This window comes from Ambystoma mexicanum, chromosome 6q, assembly GCF_040938575.1.
Source record: "Ambystoma mexicanum isolate Mex_15411 chromosome 6q, UKY_AmexF1_1, whole genome shotgun sequence".
In the NCBI taxonomy this organism is placed as follows: domain Eukaryota; kingdom Metazoa; phylum Chordata; class Amphibia; order Caudata; family Ambystomatidae; genus Ambystoma; species Ambystoma mexicanum.
This window is the reverse complement of record NC_090937.1, coordinates 1468534960-1468562310: the sequence shown is the minus strand read 5'-3', so window position 1 is coordinate 1468562310 and position 27351 is coordinate 1468534960. Positions and strand designations below refer to the sequence as shown.

General features: G+C 46.3%; 1 protein-coding gene across 1 annotated transcript in view; it reads right to left on the bottom strand.

Moving 5' to 3' along the window:
* Window positions 1–27351, bottom strand: part of PTCD3 (pentatricopeptide repeat domain 3) — a 310551-nt gene that overhangs the window by 226042 nt on the left and 57158 nt on the right. The window contains exons 14-15 of the mRNA XM_069632175.1: window positions 1630–1680; window positions 1455–1544 (exon numbers count right to left, since the gene is read on the bottom strand). Coding sequence (XP_069488276.1) covers window positions 1455–1544; window positions 1630–1680 — 141 coding nt within the window. The remainder of the gene's footprint in view (window positions 1–1454; window positions 1545–1629; window positions 1681–27351) is intronic.

Genomic DNA, 27351 nt, shown 5'->3' with positions numbered 1-27351 from the left:
TGATAATAGGGTTGGTTGGTTTCTTTGCGGAGTCACACTGCATAACTGACAGGGTCTATATGTTTGGGAGAATTTATTTTTATTGCTTAATTCCTCCCACCTTAGAGACCCCCAGCTCCTTTGCTGGACTTCAGGACTTTTTAATTTTAACCCTGGAGTTAGTGAGTCCTTTTTCTCACTCATTAGTTTTGACCCGATTTGGATTATGTGTTTCCTATATTTTTGGAGTCTGACTAACCCCATTGGCATCTACTTTTTGTACGGTGACACAGCACCTTCAGTGCAGTGTCACTGAGAAATCCTTTAGATTCCTCATAGGGTTTAAATACCTTTTCTTGTGCAAACTACTGTTCCGAAGAATAGTAAAGTGAAATTGACTTTACTTACCTATTCTCTTAGTAGCCTACTTGTATTTGTGGATTTCATTGCTAATGCTCTACAGCTCACATTCACCCTCTTGAGATAAGCTGGCTGCTCAGTCATACTATCAACTTGTGTAGTACGGGCCTATACCAATAGGTGGGTTACCTAATACCAAGAGGACAAGGGTTGTGTAGGCTCCCACAGGGTTACTACATCAATTATTGCCCAACAGTCTACTACCCGTGTATTACTGGAAGTAATCCCTATGAATAGGTGTGACCTATACTAAGTGTGTACGATACGGTCTGACTTCCCTAGAATTACTGTTGGGTATTCTGAAGGTTTTATGCTTTGGCCTGTGTACCGTCAAGCAATTGTGGTGCGAATTACAAATGTGTTTACGACTATAAACAGTACTTACCCCAAAGACTTAACTTGGCCTACTGTATTTTTATAATAAAGCTTTATTTTTGTATTACTTCTGGTTGTCAGGGTTTCTATTGAATCCTTGGTATACTACAGGCGCAGTGTACTTTCCTACAGCCCTCTCTCCCATAAACCCGGATGCTCGGTCTATGCTACCATATACTCAGGTGGTACAGCCTCATACTAATAGTGGAGTCTTGTACTGTCTCAGTTGAATGGTTTTACCAAGCCCTTAGCTGGATTTAAGAAAACTGTCCTAACACCAGCCTCTCCTGGCCACAATTTAATTGTAACCCAAAATTACAAAAGAAAATGTTAAGGATGCAAAGTATCCTGAAACACTTCACTTTATGGTGTAGTGTGCAGCCACAAGTCCCCCAATACCAATCACCTTAAGGACTGATCAGATTCCCCAATAAGAGTGAGGGGAAAAACAAGGTAAGTAGAGCAGGGGGCTTTATTCAACTTTAAAAAGTGAGCTCAGCAAGTAAATAGCATAACGATAGGGTGTCCCATAAAAGTGTATAGAAGGAAATCAGCCAAAGAACTGCAAGCTACAGCAATTTTGAAATCTCAAATTTAAGCAAAAGAAATGAGAAACAAGGAGGAAATAAATTGAGGCCACTGTGCAGTCAAAACTATTGATTATTCTACATACCACATACCATCATCTGGATCCTGGGGGACAAAACATTTGCCATCTATTTCATCCAGCACTTCCGAGAGGATATCAGTTTGTCCTCTGCCAGCTGCAGCTAAGAAAATAAATACACATGACTAATTCTGCAGTAGAAAAAATAACTTAACATGATTGGGAGATATTTTGAGTGTAATACATACCATTTTTATAAAAAACTCCTAGCAGGTGATCGAAGGACGCAAGGCTGGGTTCTGAAAGGCAGGAGGGGAAAATGGCAACTTCAGTTACTTTAACGAATCCATCGAACAAGAGTTCAAATAAGGAAATTCAATTACAATAGGTCATAGTAACATTTGCAGCATAATTTGATTAATAGACTGCAGGAATATTTGTTCTGGCAAACACCTCTCATGCAGCTTTACAGAACCTATAAAAGTCACAAAGTTGGGTCATCACAATGAGCAAGTCAAGAAAATTTTGCTCACACAGGTTTAGGAATATGACAATGGATTACTTACCGTAAAAGCATTTCTGATGGTTGTATCTGCTTAGATTCACATGCTGTGCATAGGTCCGACATCCAGTGGTCACTGCGGAGTATTACATTTTGTTTTTCGTAGTCGAAAAGGGGACGTCGACAAGGCGTGTCTGTAACACTATCCCTATAGTGACGTGCGTTGTACCCACAATCCCTCACGCGTTGAGGTCCCTCTGTTTGTATTTTTTTTGTATTTTTTCTGCCCTGAGGAAACCTTCTGAACGTGAGTGAGTACAGAAAAGAGAGAGATGTAGAAAGATGTCTATGTTCCTTCCATCCGAGCGGGGAGGAAGGGTGGGCGCATGTGAATCTAAGCAGATTCAACCATCAGAAATGCTTTTACGGTAAGTAATGCATTGTCTACTGAAGTTTGTTAATCTGCTTAGAATCACATGCTGTGCATAGACTAGCGAGCAGTACCCGGAGTTGGCGGTGGGTTATGAGAAGGAACAGTAGAGAAAAGATGTTGTAATACTGCCTGTCCCACCTGGGAGTCAGATCTAGAGTGTGCGTCTAAACAGTAGTGTTTTGTAAAGGTGTGCACCGAACTCCAGGTTGCCACCTTGCAGATGGACTCAAGGGGAACATTTGCAATGAAAGCTATGGATGCCCAGGTGCCTCGAGTAGAATGTGCTCTTGGCTTGAAGGGTAGTTCTCTCTTAGCAAGAGTGTAACAGAGAGTGATGCATTGAACAATCCATCTAGATATAGTGGACTTTGAAACTGCATCTCCTTCTCTTCCTGCTGCCACCGAGACAAAGAACTGATTAGTCTTTCTCAGTGGTTTGGTTCTTTCCATGTAGAACATGACAGCTCTGCGTACATCTAGTGTATGCAGACTTTTTTCTCCCGAGCTGGAAGGGTTTTGAAAGAACGTTGGTAGTTCTATAGTTTGGTTTACATGAAATTTCGAGATGAATTTAGGTGCAAACCTTGGGTGTGTGCGTAGAACCACCTTATCTTTGTGAACTGTTACGAAGGGGTCTAGTACAGAAAGAGCCTGTAGTTCACTTACTCTCCTAATGGAGGTGATAGCTATTAGGAAAGCAGTCTTAAGGGTGATATCTTTAAGAGTTGCCTTGTGCATGGGTTCGAAGGGAGGGCCCATGAGTCTGGAAAGTACCACATTTAAGTCCCATCCGGGAGCTGGGTTAGCTATCGGAGGGTGTATCCTCTTTACCCCCTCCATGAAGGCTTTGATAACTGGTATCTTCCACCACGACACTAAGTTGGGAAGTGGTGTATGCAGAAAGTGCTGCTAGGTGGACTTTAATGGAATTGAACACTAAACCTGAATCCAGTAAATGGGTCAAGTATAGAATAATGTCAGTAGGAGAGCAGTCAACTGGGTTGATGCTAGTACCTCTACACCAGATAACGAATCTTTTCCATTTGCTAGAATAGCAGTGTCGAGTATTAGGTTTTCTGGCTTCCCTGAGGATGTCCATACATCTCTGTGGGAGTTGTAAATGTCCAAATTCTATGATCTCAGGAGCCAGGCTGCTAAGTTCATGGTCTGAGGGCATGGATGCAGTGTCCTGCCCTTGTCTTGTGACAGCATGTTGTACGGACAGGGAAGTTTCATTGGGGGGGATAGGGACATCTCCATCAAGTGAGCGAACCATAGTTGCCGGGCCCACATTGGGGCCACTAGTATCATGGTAACCTGCTCCTGGTGCATCTTGTGCACCACTTTGTTGAGAAGGGGAGTCGGGGGAAAGGCGTAAACAAATTTCCCGGACCATTGAATCGACAGACCGTTCCCCTTGGACTGGTTCTGGGGGTACCTGGAGGCGTAACTTTGGCATTGTGAGTTCTCCAGGGTTGCGAACAGGTCTATTTCCGGGAATCCCCATTGCGTGAAGACGTCTAAGACGATGTCTTCGTGCAATTGCCATTCGTACTCTTCGGGCAGGGGGAAGTCTCTGCTGAGTTTGTCTGCTAGCAGATTGAGTTCCCCTGGTACATGTTGTGATAGTAGGAACATGTTGTGTTTGAGAGCCCACTTCCATATATTCTGGGACAGCTTGGACAGTCCTGGAGAGTGAGTGCCCCCTTGCTTGTTGAGGTAGTACATGGCTGTGGTGCTGTCTGTGAGGACCATCACTGTCTTTCCTTATAAGTGTTCCTGAAAGGCTTTCAGTGCTGTGAACACCGCTAGTAGTTCCAGCAGGTTTATATGCTTGGATGCTAAACTCGGAGTCCACACTCCGTGTGCCGTCTGATGGGATAGGTGAGCCCCCCATCCTGTAAGGGATGCGTCTGTGGTTAGAGTGGCTTCCACTGCGGGTGTGGCAAAAGTTTTCCCTAATAACAGGTTTTCTTTTGTCCACCACCGTAGCGAGAGAACCAAGGCCTGCGAGACCACCACTAGATCGTCCCATTGTCCGCTGGCCTGACACCACTGGCTGTAGAGCCACTCTTGCATTGGGCGCATGCGCAGGCGCGCGTGAGGTACCAAATAAATACATGACGCCATCATCCCTAGCAAGCGCATTGCTTTGCGTACCGTCACCTCTCGGCCTGCTACATAATGGGGAATTTGAAACAGCATGTTTTGGACCCTCTCGTTGGAGGGGAATACGAGGCCGTCCTTTGTTCGAATTAGAGCCCCTAGGAATTGTTTGGTTTGGCTGGGGTCTAAGCTGGACTTCTTTTCGTTGATGGAGAAGCCCAGTTGGGACAAAAGGTCTACAGACTTTTGGGTATTGGAGAAGCATGTTTCGTAAGAATCCCCCGTTATGAGCCAGTCGTCGAGGTAAGGGTATACCGGGATGGATAATCTGCGCAGGTGGGCCGCTGCCACTGCCAGTACTTTCGTGAATACCCTTGGTGCAGATGCTATCCCGAAGGGTAGTACTCTGAACTGGTAGTGTTTGTCCTCTATTTTGAATCTGAGGTATTTTCTGTGCGATGTCAACATTAAAATATGAAAGTATGCATCTTTCATGTCCAGTGTTGTCATGTAATCCCCTTGTGATAACAGTGGGATTACCTCCTGTAAGGTCACCATACGAACCTTTTGGGACTTGACAAATAAGTTCGCTGGGCGCAGATCTAATACAGGGCGCATGGTTAAGTCCTTTTTGGGTACAAGGAAGTACACTGAATAAATACCTTCTGTTGCCTGTGATAGGGGGACGGGCTCTATAGCTTCTTTCTTCAGTAGTTCTTCCACCTCTTGAAGAATGGAGAGGTGTTGCGGTGTCATGCGCCGGTTCCGTGGGGGTTTGTACTTCGGGGAACCGTTGAACTCTATGCAGTATCCGTGGGCTATGGTGGATAATACCCAACGGTCTGACGTGATTCCCTCCCATGCTGAAAGGAACGATGTTAGCCGGCCCCCGACCGGTGATGCATGGGAGGGGACCCGAATTTTTGGGTCATTTGCTGGTATTGGGCGTGGAACCTCTGGGGCTGGAGCCACAACCTCTTCCTTTGCCACGGCGTTGGCCTCTTTGACTGAACTGGGCGTTACCCTGGTTAGTGGGCCAGTTGGAGCCAGAGTAATATTGTTGTTGTTGGTTCTGCTGCTGTCTTTGGCCACGAAAGGAGCGTTTATTACCATAGCCTCGCCTGTTAGGGGGCCTAGAAATTTGATCAAGAGTCTTGATGGTATCAAACTCTTTTTTAGCATGTTCTAGGGCCTCATCTACTGCTTTCCCAAACAGATGCGTCTGTTCAATGGGTTTATTTATGAGGGAGGCTTGGGTTTCGGGCTTAAAACCTGAATTGCGTAGCCAAACGTGGCGCTTGAGAAGTATTCCCTGCACTAGGGAGCGGCCAGCCGTCTCAGCGGCATCTAGGGAGTTCTTAACGATGCCCTGGTTTACCAGTGTGCCCTCTGATATTATAGCTAGCAGGCGAGAACGCAGAGGTTCAGGTGCTTCCTCTGCTTCGCTGCGCAGCTTGTTCCACTGTGCATCTGCGTAGCTAGCTAAAAGTGAGTTATTAGCAATTCTAGTAGAGAAGGCGGCAGAGGTCGTGATTCTCTTCCCCAGTGCGTATAGTTTTTTGCCTTCTTTGTCTGGAGGTGCTTCACTAGTGGATAGTGGCACCCCTGCTCTTTTTCTTGTGTTGGTAACCACAAGGGAGTCCGGAATAGAGTGTCCTCTGATGTATAAAGGGTCAGAGGATGAAGGGCTGAAGAGCTTTTCTATTCTAGGGTTGACCCCTCTTACTAAAGCTGGGTTAGTAAGGGAAGGAGAAATTCTTCTTTTAATAGAAGCCAGGAGTGGAATAGATTGGCTAACAGGGGCTTTTTCTTTGATGACTTTTTCTACGAAGTCAATGTCTGGAAGAGTTTCCCCTGTATCAATCTCAAAATGCGCTGCTGCCTTGCGCAATAGTGCATTGAGGGAAGGTTGGTCATCTATGGGAGAGGAGTTCCCATGTGAATCCTTGAGAGGAGAAGGGAGAAAGGCATCAGGGTCTGAATGTACTGATGGGGATTGCCAAGGCTGCACTGACGGTGAATGCCAGGGCTGCGAGGTAGCTGTATCCTCTTCAAACCCTGTAGCAGTGGTGTAAGGATATTCTTCGAACCCTTCTTCCTCAGGTTCTACCTCTTCTTCTCCACCCAAACACTCATCTTCTTGGAGGTATTGCTCCTCCTCAGTGAGGTCAACCAGCCTAGGAATCTTGACTCTAGTGTCATCCTGTGGCCATTCTCTTTGTCTTTTGTGAGTGGGTGGGTCTTGGTTTCCTAGAAACCTTTCCATTTTCTCCATGCAAGAATGGAGTCTTTCAAGGGTCTCATGGGGTACCCCTGAATAGTCTAGAGGGGGGAAATTAGTGTTTTCGCCTTCGAATCGTTTCGAACGCTCCCACAACGTCGACGAGAGGTTCCCGTCTCCTTCTGAAAAGCCTTCAGGTAGTTCGGAAGCGTCCTTTGGAGAAAGGGGCAGTTCCTGGCTACTTTTATGTTTTTTCGACGCGGTATTCGACTTTTGTTTCGTCGTCCGCGTAAGTTTGTCTTCGGCGACAATTTTCGCTAGGCTCTCGGCCACGATTTTGTCCGTCGAGGGCTCTGGTGTCGACGTTGTGTGCGTTGCGCGTTGTACCTCGACGGTCGCTCTATGGAGCGTTGCGTCGGATGTTTTTGGGGTAGCGCCCGTGTTAGATGGAAGCCCAATCGCTGGTCGCGGCTGCGTTTGCGGGTGGGGCTTGTGACCTTTACGGTCTGCGGTAGACGCCGGAGTGCCCTGCGTCCCCTTCGGCGCTGATGGATCCTTCGTTCTCGACGAAGAAGAGCCGTGGGTAGTGTGTTTAGTCTTATGGGGTTTGTGTGCGTCCTTGTCGCCGGGGTGTTCATCCCCATAAGCAGGGCGTGAGCCGAGCCCGTCGGGGCCGGGGACGGACGACGAGGAGCGGGAGCGCTCCTTCTGGGGGTTCATGACTTCCGTAACGGACGTCGAGTTATCGCACTCCTCGTCACTTTCAGTAACAGCGGCAGCGGGTGAGGAAACTGACTTCGACATCGCGTAGTCCGCCCACCTCTTAACCCTACGTTCTTTAAGAGTCCTGGGTTTTAAGAGCTTGCAGGCTGCGCAGCTGTTCTCTATGTGATCGAGGGGTAAGCAACGATTACAGAGCTTGTGCTTATCTTTCCAAGTATATTTGCCCCTGCAGCGTGGGCAAAACTTAAATGGTGTCCTCTCCATAGCTGGCGATAACAACCCCAAGGGAAAGAAAAGGGAGAAAGAAAGACATTCTCAAAGAGAAGAGACAAAGTTCTAACCCCCACTCTCCCTACTGTAAGTTGGCCGTCGAGGCCAGGCCACGTGTTCGGCAGCGCCGAAGGATCTCCTCCGCTCTTCCTCTCCGTCGAAAATCAGTTCGGCGGAGAAACAGCTTCACAGCTAACGTCGAGGGGGAGGGATCGTTATCAGTATATTAAGTTATGACAAAAGGACCGAGGTCCGTGGTAAGTATAGCAATGTCTCTCTAGGAGCTCCGCGAAAGGCGACCAGAAACTGGGCGGAAAAAAACAATCTGAGGGACCTCGACGCGTGAGGGATTGTGGGTACAACGCACGTCACTATAGGGATAGTGTTACAGACACGCCTTGTCGACGTCCCCTTTTCAACTACGAAAAACAAAATGCAATACTCCGCAGTGACCACTGGATGTCGGACCTATGCACAGCATGTGATTCTAAGCTGATTAACAAACATCAGAATTACAGTTACGAGTATTCAAATAAACTTACAATCAAGGTTTCTTTAATAAACAATTGTTAGAATAAGCCTTCATCAGAAGGGAGCAAAATAATAGTAACACTCAAATACACATCATGAAATACACACTCTTAACTCTAAATCAGTAGATACCCTTTTGGGATGGCCCACAGACACTACTTACACACTCAGGTGACTTCAATTACTAGGGACATTAATATATCACTGTTGCATTTAGGATCATATAGTAATAAGTCAAAGGAAAAGATAATCTAGAACATACAAGAGACCAAATATTCTTAAGCAGGCAAATACTTTTGGATCCCTCCAGAAAGACATTCAGTAGAAAAGGCTAAGCCAAAGTCAATGGGCAAAAGTCTTATATAGGATGGAGTACCTCTGGTGACGGAAAAGTCTTTGCACAAAGTCTCAGAAGTCTTTGAAGAAAAGAAGAATCAAATGTAGGGCCACAAGCTGATTGACCTGTGAGTGGTAGAAGATGCAAGCAACTCTACAACAAGAGGTAAGTTCTCAGACTTTGTACAGTACCTTTAAAATGAAGAAAGGATGCAGCAGATGACTTCTGTCCCTGTGCAGCTCTGCAGGTCTCACTGTTCCTGGGCCTCAGTCGTGGGGACAAGAGGAAGGACGTCAGGGGACTCCTGCAATGCACTGGGATGGTGAAAACTCGCAACCGGCAAACTTCACTTTCAGTGGCTGTTCAGAGTTTCAGCTCCTTGCGTCTACCGCAAATAGCAACAGTATGGTTCCTGGCTTTCGAGATGGGGTCCCGCACTCTGTTGAGGGGGCTCAGGCTTGGTCAGTCCTGCTTCCTGGAAGTCCAGAGGATCTTCCTGGAGCTCTTGGCCAGCTTAAAAGCAACGCACACAATCTGGTGTTCCTCTCCCTGGCTATACGGTTTCCAGAAGCAACTCTGGAAATTCAACCAGCTCTGAGATGTAGGTCAAGGTGGCGTACTTTGGAGTTGATTGGTTCCACCAACTCAAGGGGAGAAGTCGTCCTTGCAAGGGGCTTCTGTCGATGCTAACTTGGCATTTCGGCACTGCAGCAGGGCTTCACCAGGCAAACCATCGGTCCAGGAGTTGCAGCAGCTGTCCTCTTCAAGTTCTTCTTCCATTCCTTCGTCCAGTGGTCGACTCTGCCTTCGAAGCAATAAGTCTCGCCTTTTATTCAGTTCTCTCCCATTCATTCCAGCCTAGCTGTCAGTCACCCAGCAGGGTAGCTGTCCTTGCCAGACAGCCAGCATGCCAATCACCAAAGAGTGCATTTGGGTCTCTTAGGAGACTAAGCACAGGGAGTGTCGGGCACCTCCCTCACTTCCTGCCTACCCCAGACACCCTGGAGCCAGAGGCGGGCTTCACTCGTGAATTCTGCCAAAAGACAAAGCGAACAATGGGACCAAAGCTGGTTTGGCGCGCAGAGTAAATCTCAAGAAGGACCTTTCCACAAAGAAATGGCGAAAAAAGAAGACTATGCCTTTTTGACAAAATTGGCACCCTTGGGTGCTTTACTGCAGCTGCGAACGCAGCCGCAGTAAATGTACACCAGTCGTTACAACGAAACCATTGCCACCAGCCATTCAGCGAGAAAAGGGTAACAAAACATTTTACAAGAGAAGCTAGACAAAGGGGATACTAGGTAACGCCTTCAGCACCCTATTGTAAGATTGTGTGTGCTGGGTCTAGAAAGTAAATAAATAAGTAAAGTCAATTTCACTTTACTGCTCTTGGAAACAGTAGTTTATCCCAGAGAAGGCATTTAAACCTTTGGGAAATCTGAAAGACTTCCCTGGGCTACTGAACTGAAGGTGCTGTGTGACCCAATGTAAAAGATGCCGCCTATGGAGTTTGTTTCTTTTGGTTGTGGAGTCTGACCAGAGTTCCAAACCACAGTAAAATACATGAGTGGGAAAAAGGTTCACACACTTAAAAACAGTCCTCAAAATCCAGCAAAGTTGCTGGGGGTCTCTAAGGTGGAGGGAAATAGCACATTTCTGAGAATTCTCCCCAACAGTAGGTCCAGCACACCTCATCCTATGTGGAGGGCCGAGGTGATACCTAGTAGCCCCCTTATTCTACATTCTCATGTAACATTTTTATGTTACCCTCCCTACTTTAAATGGCTGGTGGCAGTGGTTTAATTTTCCTACAATTGTGCTTTTCTACCGCAGGCTGAACCCTCAGCTTCAGTACAGCACCCATGGGTGACCATTTTGTCAAAATGACCCCCCCAACCTCTTATTTTTTCACCATTTTCTGTTTGTGAGGTCTTTCTTGGGTTTTACTTCTGCGTCGAGGCAGAGTTGAGCCCTTTGTTTTGTCATTGGCTGGCTTCAGCCGTGAAGTCCGCCTCTGGCTCCAGTGTCTGGAAAGGCAGGATGTGAGGGAGATTCCTGAAACTCCCGTCTTGTCTCCAGGAATACCTGAATGCAACCAGTCCTGATTGGCTGGCTGGCCTTTCAGGATAGCCACCCTGTTGAGGAGAATTCTAATTTCTGTGCTAATTCCCCTTCAACCTTAGAGAAACCCAGATCTTTTGCTGGCCTTTGGGACTTTTAATTTCTATCCTGAGGTGAGCAAAGTCCTTTTCTCACTCATGTATTTTTGATCTGATTTGGATTCCGATTCTTTTGTTTTTGGAGTCCGACAAACTCCATAGGCATCTACTTTTGTATGGCAACACAGCACCCTCATTGCTGTGGCACAGAGAAGACCCTTGGATTTCTCAACGTTTAAATACCTTCTCTTGGGTGAACCAACGTTCCCAAGAGTAGTAAAGGGAAATTGACTTTACTTACCTGTTTTTCCTATATAGGTCCGGTACACCCCATCTTATGTGAAAGTATTGAGGGGGTTACTTAGTAGCCCCTTTTCCTACTTACTCATGTAAAAAAATGTTAGGTTACAAATGGCTGGTGGCTGTGGTTTAATTTTCCTATCATTGTGCGTTTTTACCGCAGGCTGAACCCTCAGCTGCAGTAGTGCACCCATGGGTGCCCATTTTGTGAAAATGGCCCTGGTCCTTTTTCGCCATTTCTTGCTTGTGAGGTCTTTCTTGGATTTTGGTCTGTGCGCCAAACCAGTTTTAACCCTTTTGTTTGTTTTACCTTTGGCGGGCTTCAGTACTGAAACCCACCTCAGGCTCCAGTGTGTCTGGCAGGGCAAAAAGCGAGGGAGGTGCACAAAACTCCGTCCTTAGTCTACTTGGTTACCTTAATGCACCCAGTGCTGATTGACTGGCTGGCTGTCCTTGCAGGTATATTAGAGAAGCCAGCCACCCTGCTGTGTGAGTGCCAGCTGGGCTGTGCATGAATGGGAGAAAGCCTGCATAAAAGATGGTTTCTTGGACTGAAGGCAGAGTCATTCACTGGACGAAACATTCCAAGTAATCTGGAAGAGTAGCTTGCTGCACCCTCCTGGACCGTTGAACTGCCTGAAGCCCTAATGAAGTGCTGAAGCTCCAACTCCGAAGAGAATCCCTGGAACGGATGACTTGTTCCCTTGAGTTGGTGGCCCCAACTAACCCCAAGAGGAACTTTGCTGTTGGACCTTCCCCAGCTGGCTGTACTGCTTTGCTGCTGCTGGAACTGAGTGTCGGGGGTCAAGACATCCGTAGGCGAGTGCATCGTCTTTAATCCGGACCAGAGCTCCAGGAAGATCCCAAGAACCCTCCCGAAGCAGGACGACCCAAGCCATAGTCACCTCAAAGTGCTGGACTCCAGAAGTAAGGGAAGCACATCAAGTGTCCAACAATTGTGGTGGTGCTATTTGCCGGTAGCTGAAACCACAAAGTGCCGCTGATCTGAAAAAAGCCTGTAGCCACCGCCGACCTACGTCCTCCCTCTTGTCCCCCCAACTGAGGCCCAGTATCTGCAAGACTAACCAGGACAGAAGCCAGCTGGATCCTCTTCAAACCCAAGGTACGCCGGATGCTGCTGAATATGACTAAACACTTGGGCCTGATGGATGTATGGCAGGCTCGCAACCCCAACACACGAGAATACACGTTTTATTCCAGTTTGCGATGCATACTCAAGAATAGACTACTTGTTTATTCCTGCTGCATCCATGCCACGTGTAGAGGAGTGCAGGATACTTCCCCCACACAATCTCAGATCATTCCCCCATTACTCTCACCCTAAAATGGTGCGAACACACTGCAACACAACCCCCCCTGGCGTATGCCCTCCACTTGCTTGGCGGACCCAGTCTTCCTTGAAACACTACACAGAGGGGCCGAAGAATTTTTCAAAATGAATGACGGGACGGTCTAGCAACATGAACAGCCCGGGAGGCCTTTAAGGCATGGGTCAGGGGGAGGTCATCTCCATGACATCCGGGGCATTGAGGGAGACTATGATTTGGGCAGTGTTGAGGCCGACCTCCAAAAGCTGGAAGTAGAATACGGCACCACGCAGGATCGTGCTCTCCTGGGTTGCATTAAAGGGAATCTGCTGAGGTTCAGGGAACTCGCTGATAAAGAGGTTCAGCTGTTCGACTACCCTATACGAGGAAATATGGCGAGGCAGATAGACTGGGTCGCCAATTGGCGAACACGGTCATGAGTGAAAGTGGGGGACAGCACATTTCAGGTATAATTAGCCCTACCGGAGCTACTTTAAGTACCCCTAATGCTGTAAGGACGAATTCCACAGATTCTATGAAACCTAATATTCCAACTCTGACTGCTCGACCAATGAACAGGAGTCATACATAGATGAAATACCACTTAACTCAGCTGAGGGCCGTCTGGCCAACCAGCCACTGATCACTAACCAAATACTCGAAGCCATAAAAATCACTTCCGTCTGGTAAGGCCCCAGATCCCGATGGCCTAGGCGCAGAGCTGTATAAAGAATTGGGCCCCACTCTTGCCCCCCGCAGCCCCCATTTACTGCATCTCTGGGAAGAATCGCTCCATACTGGCATGCTTTCTCTCCCCCCCCCAACCCATCTCTCTCGGAGGCAATGATCACAGTGCTGTTGAAACCCAATAGACCAGCTGCCGTAATGGGTTCATACAGGCCACTATCGCTAATAAACTTGGACACAAAGATATTCGCTAAGCTCCAGGCCATTAGACTCCTACCACACATGACCAAGCTAGTACACCCCGACCAGTCAGGGTTTATTCCCGCGTGGTCAACAGCAGTTAATTTGCAATGACTGTTCAGCATTCTCTCTCAACTCAACCCAAAAGCACAAGCGGTGGCGGCCTCATTGGATGCCGAAAAGGCTTTTGACTCTGTCGTGGCAGTTCCTGTTCTCGGTGCTGTGCAGAATGGGACGTGGAGAGTACTACATACAATGTGTTTGGTTACTATAAGCCTCCCCAGCCGCTAGAGTACACACCAGGAACACACTTTCACCCATGTTTCTGCTCAGATGTGGCACCATAGAAGGGTGCCCGCTATCTCTGTTGCTGTTCACACTCACTATAGAATCACTTGCGTGCATCATGCACCTCAAACATATGCATCGGGTCGTATATATGACGGGTCCTACCCACATCATATTATATGCGGACGATTCGATGATATACGTTAGAAACCCTGCTACGAACCGTAGGACCCGCTACGAGGTCTATAAATACACTCATTATTCAGGATACCACATTAACGAGTCAAAATCTGAACTTTTTCCTTTAAAAAAAAGAAGAAGAAAAAACAGACATCTCCTCCGAATCTGGTGGGACCCCGTTGGGCCCAGGACAAAATAAAATACTTGGGCATAATAGTTACACGTCAACACCGCTCCTTATTTAATGAAAACCATGAAAAATATATAACATTGAACGATAAACTTATCTTATGGACTAGGCTTCCCATTTCATTATATGGCTGACTGTCCCTAAAAAAAATGAGTGGTACCTAAGCTATAATATTACTTCTCGAATATACCTGCCTAGCCAGGATGCACCTGCTTCGATAAACTGCGACCTCTCGCTGTGGTTTGCGTGGGCTGCTTGTACACCAACGATGAACTGGGAGGCCATGGCCAGACCATATGAACAGGTGGGGGTGGGGGCGGGTGAGAATTACAGAGTCCAGATTTCAAATTGTCCTATGAAGTCACTCGAGCACTGTTAGGCAGAATTGCATGCAGTACCCTCAGGGACCACCACATACAATTAGGACTACAGGTGTAAGCAAAACCAACCTTTGGTATAAGTCTGCACAACACAGTTTTTGGTAGCGAGTTGAGCAGCCAGCCTGATCTCAAGAGGGAATGTGAGCAGTAAAAGGAGGTCACACAGAGGTCTTACAATCACAGTGGTTCAAGTAGACACTTAAACTCAAGGTTTCTTATTAAAACACTTATTAATTTATTACAGTAATTTAGACAACATTCACTAGGAGGAGGCAACTTAATATCATACACAAATATACTTCAGTACCAAACCAATAGGTTTGCGTAAATTAGGCTCTCCGGAAATAAGAGGAAAATGGCATTTCAGTCACTTTAAATAGGAGTACAAAAGGCACAAGTTAATAGAATAGATCACAAATACTTTCTTAGGCAGTGCAAATAGTTTTAGTTCACTAGAGGACTCGATTCAGTTCAATAGGCCTACCCCAAAGTCAATGGGCTAGTGTCTTGGATAGGAAAGAGCAGTTCTTGTAGTAAATGGTTAAGTCTTTGCCATAGTTCTCAGAAGTAAAAAAAGAATCATATGTTGGGTCACAAGCTGATTAGGCCTGCAAGTCAGGAAAGTTTCACAAAGTTTCACTGCGAGAGGCATGTTCTCTCAATCGGGTTGGCACAGTACCTTAATATGAAGAAAAGATGCAGCTGAAGATGTTGGTTTCTGGCAGTTCCTACAGATCTCACTGTTCCTGAGCCTCAGTCATGGAGACAAGAAGGAGGACGTCGGAGGACTCCTGCACTGCACGGGGACTGGTCAAACAAGCTGGCACATGGAAGATCTGCGGTTCGAGTAGCTGTAGTCAAGCACACAAGCTGGTGTCCCTATCCCTGGTTAAACCTAACCAGCTTCGAGAATGGTATCCAGGTGGCTCACGTGTGGATTGGTCACACCAACTCAAAGGAAGAAGTAGTCCTTGAAGGGGCTTCTCGGTCGAGATGAACTTGGCAATTCGGACCTGTAGCAGGGCTTCACAGGGCAAACCAACGGTCCAGGAGTTGCAGCAGCCGTCTTCTTCCAGCTCGTCTTCGGTTCTTTCATTCCAGTGGTCGACTGTTTGGGATATATTTACCCACTCAGCAGTACTTCCCCAAGCTGCGCATCTGCAGTCACCAGCAAAATGGCTATGCTGGCTCCTGTGAGCACCATGGCCTCAAAACTGCGTTTTGCAGCGACAAAAAGATGGCTGCACCATCTTGCCAAGTACATATTGGGCAGGATGGAACAAGAGGGCACACTGAGGGAGCTTGCCAGTGGGTTCTTACATATACAAAATAAATAGTGAAAATGCAGCGCTGCTTTGCTGCCAGCCCCAAAGTCCCCATTGAAAAGGGGGTATTTTACCTTAAAATAGTGCTGCTCTGCAGCGATTGTTATCTGTTCTTCCTTAAACTACTGTTATGAATAAGGCCCTGCCATGTCCATTCATATTCCCATTGTGCTTCAGCAAAAGCAAGTATGGCCCCTGAATGACAGGCTCCGTCAAACCAAATCTGAGAAAAAGAAACAAAGAAACGTCATTTTCCGCTGTACAGGAAAAGCTTCACTTTAAGTTACAAAGTGTCAATGATCAGTAATTCAAAGAAACTCCAGCTCTGGGCTATGCCAATTATTGTGCATAGGTGGTTCAAATAAACTACGGCCTACAAAAAAATAACTATGGCTGCAAAACAGTGTGGGAATCTAGATGGAAAGTCAAAAACCAAATTTGAAAGCAAAATGCTAGCAGCTTGCACCATATGTGTAAAAAATGGGCTTGGCAAACTAAAGAAAAAAGCTTGTTTGAGAGTACTATGTTGAACAAAAACATCTTGCCTAGCAATGTGAAAGGGGATTGTACTGTGCAAATACAATGTATAAAATTGGTTCTATTCAGCAGGTTTTCTTCCAATTCAGAACAAAAATAAATACAATTAAATCACACTTCAGTGGCTGCAGGGGGGAGGGGAGGTGTCAGCCAAAAACAGGTTTCTGCTGAGAGGATGACAGAAACAAAAGGGGCCATTCTCAGTAGATACTAACACCCCAGTGATGATTACTAGGTTGGACAGAATCTGGTCTGTGCTGAGCCCTCTACAATGGAATTTCCAGGACACGGAAGTGTGAAGTGGAGAAGGGGCAAAAAACATTCAATCAAGCTGGCAAACATCCACCTTACTCTGGAGGAAATGACAGTTGGTGGTAGCTGAAAAGGAACTAAAATGGTCCACTGCAGGACAAAGGACCGCCCATCGGTTTCCAGAGACTATTTTATGTATAAACTTTAAAGACTTATCTTTGAAGCAGGACTTTGCAAAAATATGAACATTTTGCGGTTGAACTGATTTTTGTGGCTTTCAAATAAGGTCTTGGCTGTCAATAGGTATGGGACACAAACGCCAGAAGAATGTGAATCATGGGGAAAGGACATATGATGGAACGTTAACAATTAACAGAAATAGGCCCTATGATAGTACGTGTAAAGTTAGAGTTTTAGGCCGAACATTTCACAGTCAAAATTAACGAAGATTATTAAACGTACAAAACAATGTCCCAGATTGCAAAGTTGGACTGCAATGGTCTGCAGAAAATATGAAACTGCATCCTACCAGCTACCAGGTGGGGAATAGCACCCCGGACCAATCCAGTGGGTTAGAGGTCTGTTTAGCCAAGCCTGCCCAGCCATATACTTCTATGGTCACTTTGCATTATAAATAAGAGTCCATGACAGGACTCTAGACCCACTCTTCCTGAAGTTCCTGTGCTACGTTCCTGATCTGCTCCATCTTGCCGATTCCAACTACAAGGCCTAAGCATTGATGATCCTACCTCGGCAAGGCCTCAATTCTGAAATCCCACTAAAATTCCAAAGGGAAAAAGCTGTGGCATTCTAGTGGGAAGCATCCCGAGACCTGCCTGGCTTGCTGCCCACTAACTGCATCCAGCGGTACCTGAGCCACCCAGTGACCCGAATTGCCCAGCTGTTCGTACCCAGTGACCAGACCTTGCCCAGCTGACTTTTGCCAGGCGCTCTGCCGTGTGGTGACCAGACCCTGTTGACTGTCCAAAAATCCCAAAACCAAAAAGTGGACCAAGTATAATCCCCACCCCATAGAAACACATAACCTACCTTGTCTTTGTCCTTTTTCCACTCTCTAAGTAGTCATATTTATACCCTGGTAACTTGTTGAAACTGTTAGAATTATCCTTGTAGCCTGTCCTTAATGTTTAAGTGCTAGAACCATCTCTTTTCAATTTTGTCTGGTGTAAATGATCAGCCCTTAGTTATATTTGGAGTAATCAAACTAATTTCCATACATTTTATTGTTGGGGTTGAGCACTGGGAGGACAAGGTTGACCTCGCGAATCAACCTTGGAGCTTACTGTGTTCCTCTTTAACAATATAGTCTAGATAATTTTGTTTCAAGTAACCATGGCCTTTTTCAAAACCAAAGTTTTCATTTTATCTTCTCTATTTCCTTAAAACTGAACCCCATTCCACCCCAAAAATCTCATCCAAATCTTAAAATACCACCATCCTTTCACTTCAGTAATATCCTGGTGATACACATCTATCCCCTAGCCCAAAAACTGCACTCCAAATCAGAGTATTTCGCCCGTTTTTCAAAGAAACCGTTTGAAATTTTAAACGGGGATTGGGTAAATTGCAAATTTCCCCCACGTATCATTTGCTGTAGCATGCTCTAAACTTTCCACTCATTTTCGAATTGTATGCCTTTTGCCGATCCATTGCCTTGTGATTGCCAGTGATATAACACATTGTATTGTGATAAAACATGTACATTATAATTTACCCACAATTATTTGTAAGTTCGAGTGATATTTTAGCCTTTGGCTAAGGGTTTAAAGTCCATTTTTGCCTCTTATTCTGTGAGGGAAGGTCAGATTTTGATCGTTTTCCGCCTCTTATCCCCGACTACCTGCTGCTTCTTTCTATCCACTCAGAATTCGATTTGTGGGTTGAGGGAACGTTGCAGGGGGAACCTTCAATTGGGTGCCATCTATCCTAACCCCACAAGTGCTCCGATTCACGTGTGCTTTGTATAGGTTCTAGGAGGTTAACCAAGTGCATTGCTTCCATTTTCATTGTAAATAGCATCCAATTGATGATTGCTGCTCCATATTAAAAATGGTATGATTTCTTTTGAATTTTAAAAATATTGTATTTTCACCAACCGGGCCTGGTACATGGGCCATTGTGACCCGGGGTATTTGAAAAAGGGGGTGTGATACGAGTTGTGCACCATCTCAAATTGAATCCGCATAAAATAGAGAAAGGCAGCTCAGTTGTGCGCTAAATACTAGGCTGAGACCAAAGTGTGTGTCGCCCGATTGAAATCCTTAACATCTGCCCGCCTTTTAAACAGTTTTCCCTCTTTCTTTCCAGCCTGTCACTCACCCAACAGGGTGGCTGTCCTTGCCGGTCAGTCAGCCAGCCAGCCAGCCAATCACGCCAGAATGCATTTGGGTCTCCTAGGAGACTAAGCACAGGGAGTTTCGGGCACCTCCCTCACTTCCTGCCCACCCCAGACACTCAGGCGCCAGAGGCGGTCTTCAGTCATGAAGCCCGCCAAAGGCGCAAGACCAAAGGGACCAAACCTAGTTTGGCACGCAGAGATAAACTCTAGAAGGATCTTTCCAAAAAGAAACAGCGAAAAAAGAAAACCGGGACCTGTTTAAACAAAGGCGCTTAAGGTGCCATCTTGAAAAACATGGCTCCCACGATTTTTAGCTACTGGTGTTCACAGTCAGAAAAAATCATAGTTCGTTGTAAAACCACTGCCACCAGCCATTTCAATAGGAAAGGGTAGCATCTGACTGCTACATGAGTCTAGACACGGGATATAGCACTCTATAGGAAGATGGGTGTGTGCTGGGTCTAGGAATTTAAAAAGACTAGTAAAGTCAATTCAACCTTACATTCTCTGGGAAACAGTTTATCCCAGAGAAGGCATTTAAACCCTTTGGAAGTCTAAAAGACAACCCTGTTTCACTGCACCGAGGGTGCCATGTGACACAAAAAAGATGATGCCTATGGAGCAGTCTAAAACTCCATAACCAAAAGAAATAAAAACAAAAAACAAACAATTAAAAAGTTCAAAGCCTCAAAGTTTAGCAAGAGAGCTGGAGGGCTCTAAGGTAGAGGGAATTAGCACAGTTAGAGAATTCTCCTTAACGGGCGCAGTACGCCGGTCACTGGTACTCCCAACAGGACTGCCCGCTATGCACAGGCTTAGAGGAGTATAGTGGCTCTCCAGCCAGTATACGCACAATTGTCCTAGCAAACCAGGCAGACGCCTGCACGTTTGACCCGGTCCGCACAAATATAAACGCCTCACCAAAATCTTTAAACGGCTGAATGTTACCGAACCCTACGTGGGTTTGATCCCATTGAGGAACTGACCGGGCCTTGCCCGGTCTTATGACAAAGCTATACAGGAGGCGGGATCCCGATGATACTCTTGACACTACAGGACTTCTACCCAGGGGGTTCCTTTGTCACATATGCTGATTTGTCCGTGAAACTGGGCACTGGATCCATAGCAGCGCTACAATACTACAGAATAAGAGCGGCATTCAGGGGACGCTGGCCGTCATACCCGAATGAGCCTGAGGAGTGTGAGGTCCTGGGAATGGTGGTAGCAGGCAAACATCCCAGAGGGTTGGTCTCCAGATTGTCTACGAAATGTCAGGAAACATCAAATCGACCGCAGAGGGCCAGAGAGAAGTGGGAAACAGATTTGGGTACCCTGGTTGATGTACAGTGGTCCCGATTAACTAAGGAAGTATCACTTAATGCTCGACATAGGCAATTCAAAATACTCCTGTGAAGATTGCTAGGTTCGCCCCTATGGCGAAGGGCGGCTTTGTTAAGTGCAGCGCAGTAGTTGCTGATGCATAACATGTATTGGGGCTGCCCTCAAATCTCCAGGTTTTGGCAGGAGGTCACTGACATCCTCCAAGAGTGCACAGGGGTCCCCGCTACGCTGACAATTCCAAAATACCCTTTTGGCAACATTGGGAAAATGACAATTAAACTGAGACGCCTCTTTAACCTTGGTTGCCTGGAGGCCAAAAAATACATATTGCACAGATGGAAATCTGGATCTTCTCCAGACATTAATATGTGGGTCAGCGAAATGAGGTACGTTAATGAATGTGAGGAAGCCTATGTCTCAATGGTGCCATCAACCTGCCGATCCAAGGACATCTGGGACCCTTTCTGTGAATACTTAAGTAAACAGATACTGGATCAAGAACAAATATATGCGTGTAAATGCACAACAACACGTTCGAGATATTTTTGTAATAGAGGTCTTAACTCCGGAAAGATGTACAAAATGTAACATTGTAAGATGTATGGCTCTAAGGATAGTAGTCTGCACTTTATTTAAAGTTTAAATTAATAAAAACCTAAGGTACTGTGCGGACTAAGGGGTACTTCGCGCTTGTCTAGATTACATCCTCTGACTTGAGACCTGCAGTAGCTGCTTTTTACAGAGTTGATCTCAGCTCCGTCCCTCATAACACAGGCCTAACAGCTTGTGGCCCAACAGTGATTCCTTACAAACTCTAACATTGTGCAAGACTTGTGCCATCTAAAGAAGTGCCTCAGCTCCACAGACATTGTTCAAATTGACTTTGGCTGTCCTGGCTCCCTGCAGACTTTGACCGTTGACTTCAAAAACTGTCCCTCATAGGTGGTGCATAAGTGTACCTTGAATTGCTGGGAAAGATCTAATCTAGACTTCATTTGGGAGATTGAAAACGGCTCACATGCTCCGAGAACCTGTTAACCGTTTTCCTTCCCTAACCCGTTCCTTAACAACCTCAATGTATTAAGTACCAAAAAGTAATACATAAATGCAAATACCGCCTAGTAATTGAAGTCACCTCAGGGTGTAGGAAGTGTATCGTATGCATCTCTAACTAGTGTCCACTTGTTTATTCTAAATTTGAGAAAGTGATATGAAGTGTGTTGCACATTGCCCTTTTTAAAGGCTTATTTAAAACTGAACGAAATAATTATTTTACTAGAAAACCGAGTGTAAGCTATTTGGATACTTGTATGTGTTGATTGATGCTACAGGTCTAATTTACCCCTCTCGAGATAAGTCTGGCTGATCAGTCTCTACCAACTTGTGTAGTACAGACCTATACCAATACGTGGTTTACCCAATACCAAGAGGACAAGACTGGGGTAGTCTTGTAGGGGAGGAGTGGTCCAAAAGACCCCCCCTTGCCTACACCTCCACCCCAGGTGAGGGCCATGGCTCATCGTGTGTCCCCTCCTTACCACCAGGGCCCAGGTGGTGGCTGACTCACCTGCTGGAGACATTGCCCGCACGTATTGAATTTAGCTAGGCCTCAGAAACCATTTTGTCTACTAAAGATGGTGTGAGCTTAGCGCACTGTAGCGCGGCCCCCACCCTCGGAGAGTTGGTTATCCCTGTCGCCGCAGCACCCTGGCAGATCCGCTGCGAGCCCGTTCCCACGAACAAGACGGACATGAGCTTGCATAAGATACTAATATTGTAACAGTTCACCTTCCGCAGTGTATCATCGCTCCCAGCATGACCCGGCCAGCAGGCCTGGGCGATGAAAAGAACGGTAAAATGGTCATCAGATGGCAGAAAGTCTCTACATATTAATGCCAAGACCACTTGCAAAGTATGCTTTTCTCCACAAAATCTCTTATATTACAAAAACCTGTAAAATGTATAAACATACAAAGCATGCTTCCATGATATAAGCAATGGCGAGCCCACACCACTGCAGTTGGGTACTAATAATGAAGGAGCGTTCCAGGATCTATTTGTTACGTGTATCACTGGGAAACTTACACTCCATGGTTTTGCGCCATAACCGAACTAATGCTGCTAGAGTACATGAGAAGACAAATGTAACCATACAGAGGGCTCATGTGAAGGATGCGCGAGAATGCACTTGTCATGTGTGTATGTCTAAGCCCCTCATGTGCCACCACCGTCACGTACAGTGGCGGGTCATTTTCTATGTACTCCACCAACCTCACTACTACCTCACTTACTGCAAATGTATATGCATATAACTAAATACTGTAGTTGTTAAAACATAGTGTACGAATAAGGTGCTCAGACTGGATATAATCGAGACACATCCAGCAAAGTTGAAATGTATGTTTTAAAGTGATTCGAATAAGTATTATAGAGTGTTCAAATGTCTGATGTTTTTACCTAAAGTCGGCAACATACGAGGAAGATACCTTTTGTGAATATGTGCAAGGTCATTCCCCCTCCCGCCCTGCAAAGACTGCCAAACAAGGGAGCAGAGGCCCGCGCCGCACTGCTCCACCTCCCCCCAACCAGACTGGAGCCGCTTCAAAGATTTGTAGCCCCCTCTGCAGCACCCAAGGCCACGGCCCGCCACCTGCATTATTTACAGCACAGCAGTAAACCTCTGCCTGAACAAACACTTCCAAAGGCGCCCCCTCGTAAACCCCACAACCCACCGGATCATCTTAGACTTATGGCCCTGTGCAATCAGGACACCCAATACTTTGACAACACACAGCGGCACATCCATAACAACTTCTAACAAGACAGAAAGACCTGTACCGCCTGTCCCAGGCCCTGGAGCTTAGCACCTCGACGTATGGCCCCGGTCAACAGGACACTGGTAACCATGTCCTGACGTATTACCATCAGACCCCTCACAAGGTGCATTCCTCCTGTGTTGCATTAACCTGTAGAGTAACCTATTGGAAGATTTACTAAAGAAGATAATATTGCAATGACTGAATGACTGCGGTGTGCATGGCCTAGGGCAAATAAGTCAGGAAAAGACATTCATCTCTGACACTGGCCGCGATGGCACAACACCACCGCCCGGATGAACTCAGCCAACCTGCCAGGCCCAGCCCAACCCACGAGGCTGACCAGTGACGTCCTCCAGCCAAGGCCAACCACATTGCAGCAGCACCTATAGCTAGTCATCACCACCCAATCCCATTGAACTTGTGCCCCCTATAGTATGTAGGTTCTTATGACGTTTTTTGTAAATATATATGCCTGTCTTTGCTATTGTCAGACAGAGCGCTCTCGGAGTTTGCAGAGTCCTTTGCATGCCCTATTCTGATAAAGTCCCATTTAAGCTCACCCGCACTCTGTCTCGGCTTTATTCCCGACTTGGGAGAGTCCTTCATGGTCTCTCATTGCGGGGACGATCGTGCTGGTTGGGGACGCTTGCCTTCAGTCTCCCACAGGGTTACTGCATACAATCTTGCCCAACACACCCTGCTGTGTGATTGGCAGCCTAGGATGTGCATGAATGGCAGAAATCTGCTTAAAAGGCAAGGGTTTTGGAACTAAAGGCAGAGTCGACCACTGGGTGAGACAACCAATGAAGAAACCGTGAACAAAGCTTGCTGCATCCTCCTGGACCTTTGAATTGTTCGGTGAAGCCCTGCTGCTGTGCTGAAACTCCTTTTTCTGATCGACAAGAGAGGCTCCCAGAAGGGACAACTTCTTCTGTTGGGTTAGTGTGACCAACAAACCCAGAGATGATCTCCACTGGACCATCTTTCCCGATTGGTTGTGTTGGATGGAGCCTAGTGCTTTCCATCATTTCCAAACTTTCCAAGCGCTTTAGAATTAGGCAATACTTTAGTTAATTGTTTTTTGGGCATGATTCTTTTACTATTGCTAGGCACCACAAAAGACATGGGGGCATTAGTAGAAGGCAGTTATTTAAATATAAAGTGCATTAGCTGAATGAATTTGTAAATGATAACGCTTATGCAGTTCTTAGCACATGACTCAAAAATATACTTCCAGACAGAATGCAGCCTGTAATAAAAATAGACTATAGATACAGAGTACTAGGAAAGCAAGGTTTTTTGTAGGAATTACTGAACCATATCAAATATTATTTTGAGTTAAGTGTAGAGAATGGCGGGAAGATGGGTTTATGTATGAATGTTTATAACATAGCAAATTATGCTAAACCAGAGCGACAATGTATTCCTGCAGATGCAGCAGTATGTTAAAGTAGGTTGGTCTAAATGTAAATCTGGCCATGCAACACTGGAGACTACAGCATCCCTTGACAGGCAAGGACAATTTTGGATGAGCTCTCCCGGTTTTCCAGTAACCAAGTCAAGAGTATTTAAGCCCAAGGCCCAGCACCAGTCTTCAGGACCTGGGAGCCAGCCACGGACGACAGAATGCTGGTTGAAAATGGCAGAGACCACTGCCAATCACCCAATCCTGATGATCTGTAAAGATTAAAATGTGTTCTCTTGCAAGATCGACTTATGGCCTTACTTTCCTAGAGGGGTGAATTTACTCTAGTTTGAGCGTGACCAGGGGGTACCCCAAAATATTTAAGGGGTGCTCCTGTAAGTTGGGGTTCACTTTCAGCTGTACTTCTTCGCTGCAAGAACAGAGTGCCAGGGGTCGAGAAATCCGTAGTCTAGTGCGTCTGAAATCTGACCAGAAGCTCCAGAACTCCAAGGACCCTCCAGAAGCAGGACGACCAGAGCTAGAGTCCCCTCACCAGAGTACAGGACTAAAGGAGTGAAGGAAGCCCTACCGGTACCCAAGATCCACGACAGTGTTTGTAAAGCGCTGAAACCGTGAAGTGCCGCTGAACCGAAAAGCACCCGTAGCTGCAGACAACTACCCAAGTACCGCTGCAGGAGCCCTACAGACGTCCTGCCTCTTGTCCCAACGACGGAGGCTCAGGGACACAGGGTCTGCACCGCAGTAGCAGGACAGAATCCAGCTGGACCACTTCAAACCAGAGGTACTGTTTAGACCTGGAGTACTGTTAGGCAGAATTCTCAAACGTGCCAATTCCCTTCAATTTAGAGACCCCCAGCTACTTTTCTGGATTTCGAGGACTTGATTTTTTTTTACCTGGAAAGAGTGAGCCTTTTTTCCCCCACTCATGTATTTTGATGTGTGTTTTACTCGTGTTCTTTAATTATGGAGTTTTAAGATAACTCCATAGGCATCTTTTCATGTGTGTTACACAGCCCCCTCAGTGCAGTGACACAGGGATGTCTTTTAGACCCTCAAAAGGTTTAAATAGCTTCTCTGGGATACACTACTGTTTCCCAGAGAATGTAAGGTTAAATTGACTTTACTAGTCTTTTTAAATTCCTAGACCCAGCACACACTATCTTCCAATAGACTGCTAGAGGGGTTAGTATCCCGTGTCTAGAAACTCATGTAGCAGTCAAATGCTACCCTTTCCTATCGAAATGGCTGGTGGCAGTGGTTTTACAACAAACTACATGATTTTTCCCAACCGCGGACACTGGTAGCTAAAAATCACGGGAGCCATGTTTTTTCAAGATGGCGCCTTAAGCCCCTTTGTATAAACAGGTCCCAGTCTTTTTTCGCCATTTCATTTTGGAAAGGTCCTTCTAGAGTTGTCTCTGCGCGCCACACCAGGTTTGGTCCCTTTGTTTCAATGGCTTTGGTGGGCTTCAGGAATGAAGACTGCCTCTGGCGGCCGAGTGTCTGGGGTGGGCAAGAAGTGAGGGAGGTGCCCGAAACTCCGTGCTTAGTCTCCTAGGAGACCCAAATGCACTCTGGCGTGATTGGCTGGCTGACTGTCTGGCAAGGACAGCCACCCTACTGGGTGAGTGGCAGCTAGGCTGGAATGAAAGGGAGAAAACTTTAAATGGCGAGTCTCTTGGACTGGAAAGCAAAGTTCACCACTGGAACGAAAGAACCGAAGACGAGCTGGAAGACGACGGCTGCTCCACTCCTGGGCCGTTGGTTTGCCCGGTGAAGCCCTGCTACAGGTCCAAATCGCCTAGTTCATCTAGACAGAGAAGCCCTTCAAGGACGACTTCTCCCTTTGAGTTGGTGGAACCAATCACCTCGTAAGCCACCTGGATACCATTTTCTGAGCTGGTTAGTCTTAACCAGGGAGTAGGACACAAACTTGTGTGCTTGACTACAGCTACTCGAACTTAGGTGACTGCGTTTTATCAGCGTTTTCCAACGATCCCGTGCAGTGCAGGAGTCCCCCAACGTCCTCCCTCTTGTCCCCACGACTGAGGGTTAGGAACAGCGAGATCTGCAGGAACTACCAGGAACCAACGTCTTCAGCTGTATCCTTTGCTTCATATTAAAAGTACTGTGCCAACCCGATTGAGAGAACGCATCTCTCGCGTTGAATGTTCATGGACATTTCCCAACTTGCGAACCAACATATGATTCTTTTTCGTACAAACTACTTCTGAGAACATTGGCAAAGACTTCACCGTTTACTACAAGAACTGTGCTTTCTTATCCAAGACACTAGCCCATTACCTTTGGCCTAAGCCTACTGAACTGAATAGAGTCCTCTAGTGAAATGAAAGCATTTGCACTGCCTGTGAACCTATTTGGGATCTATTCTATTAACTTGTGCCTTTTTACCCCCATTTAAAGTAACTGAAATGCCATTTTGCTCCTATTACAGGGGAGCCTAATTTACTCAGAAACGTATTGGTTTTGTATTGAAGTATAATTGTGTAGAAGCGGACAAAGGGATTAGATTAGTGGTGGACTCCCTATGGGCATGTATGGTGGGGGGCTTCCCCAGACAGCGCAAACTTAAACAGGTGTCCAAGCTTAAAGACCCGGCTTATATCTTGGCTAAGCGTAGGATTGCCATGGGGTGGAAGGCAGGGGAAAGACCCCACTTAGGAATTTGGTGGAAGAACCTCCTAAAGTGGGCTGATGCAGAAACAGTGGTGTGGGGGAAGGCAGCTTGCAGAGGGGGCGAAGAGGAAATGGAAACACTAACAGAGTGGCAACACCTGGTGGCATCTGACGAGCACGGACCCCAATACGCCGGACACAGAATTCAACGGAAGATGACAAGAGACAAAAGTGGAACATGCTGTGGTTGCTGAACGTGGAATTGGGTGGGGGAGGGCGTTGAAGTTTATTATGCACCATGTTGAAATGCACTGTTTATTGTTAGTGGAAAAATTTTTTTTTAAGTATAATTGTGTAGAATATCAAGTTGCCTCCTTCTAGTGAATGTTTTCTAAATGA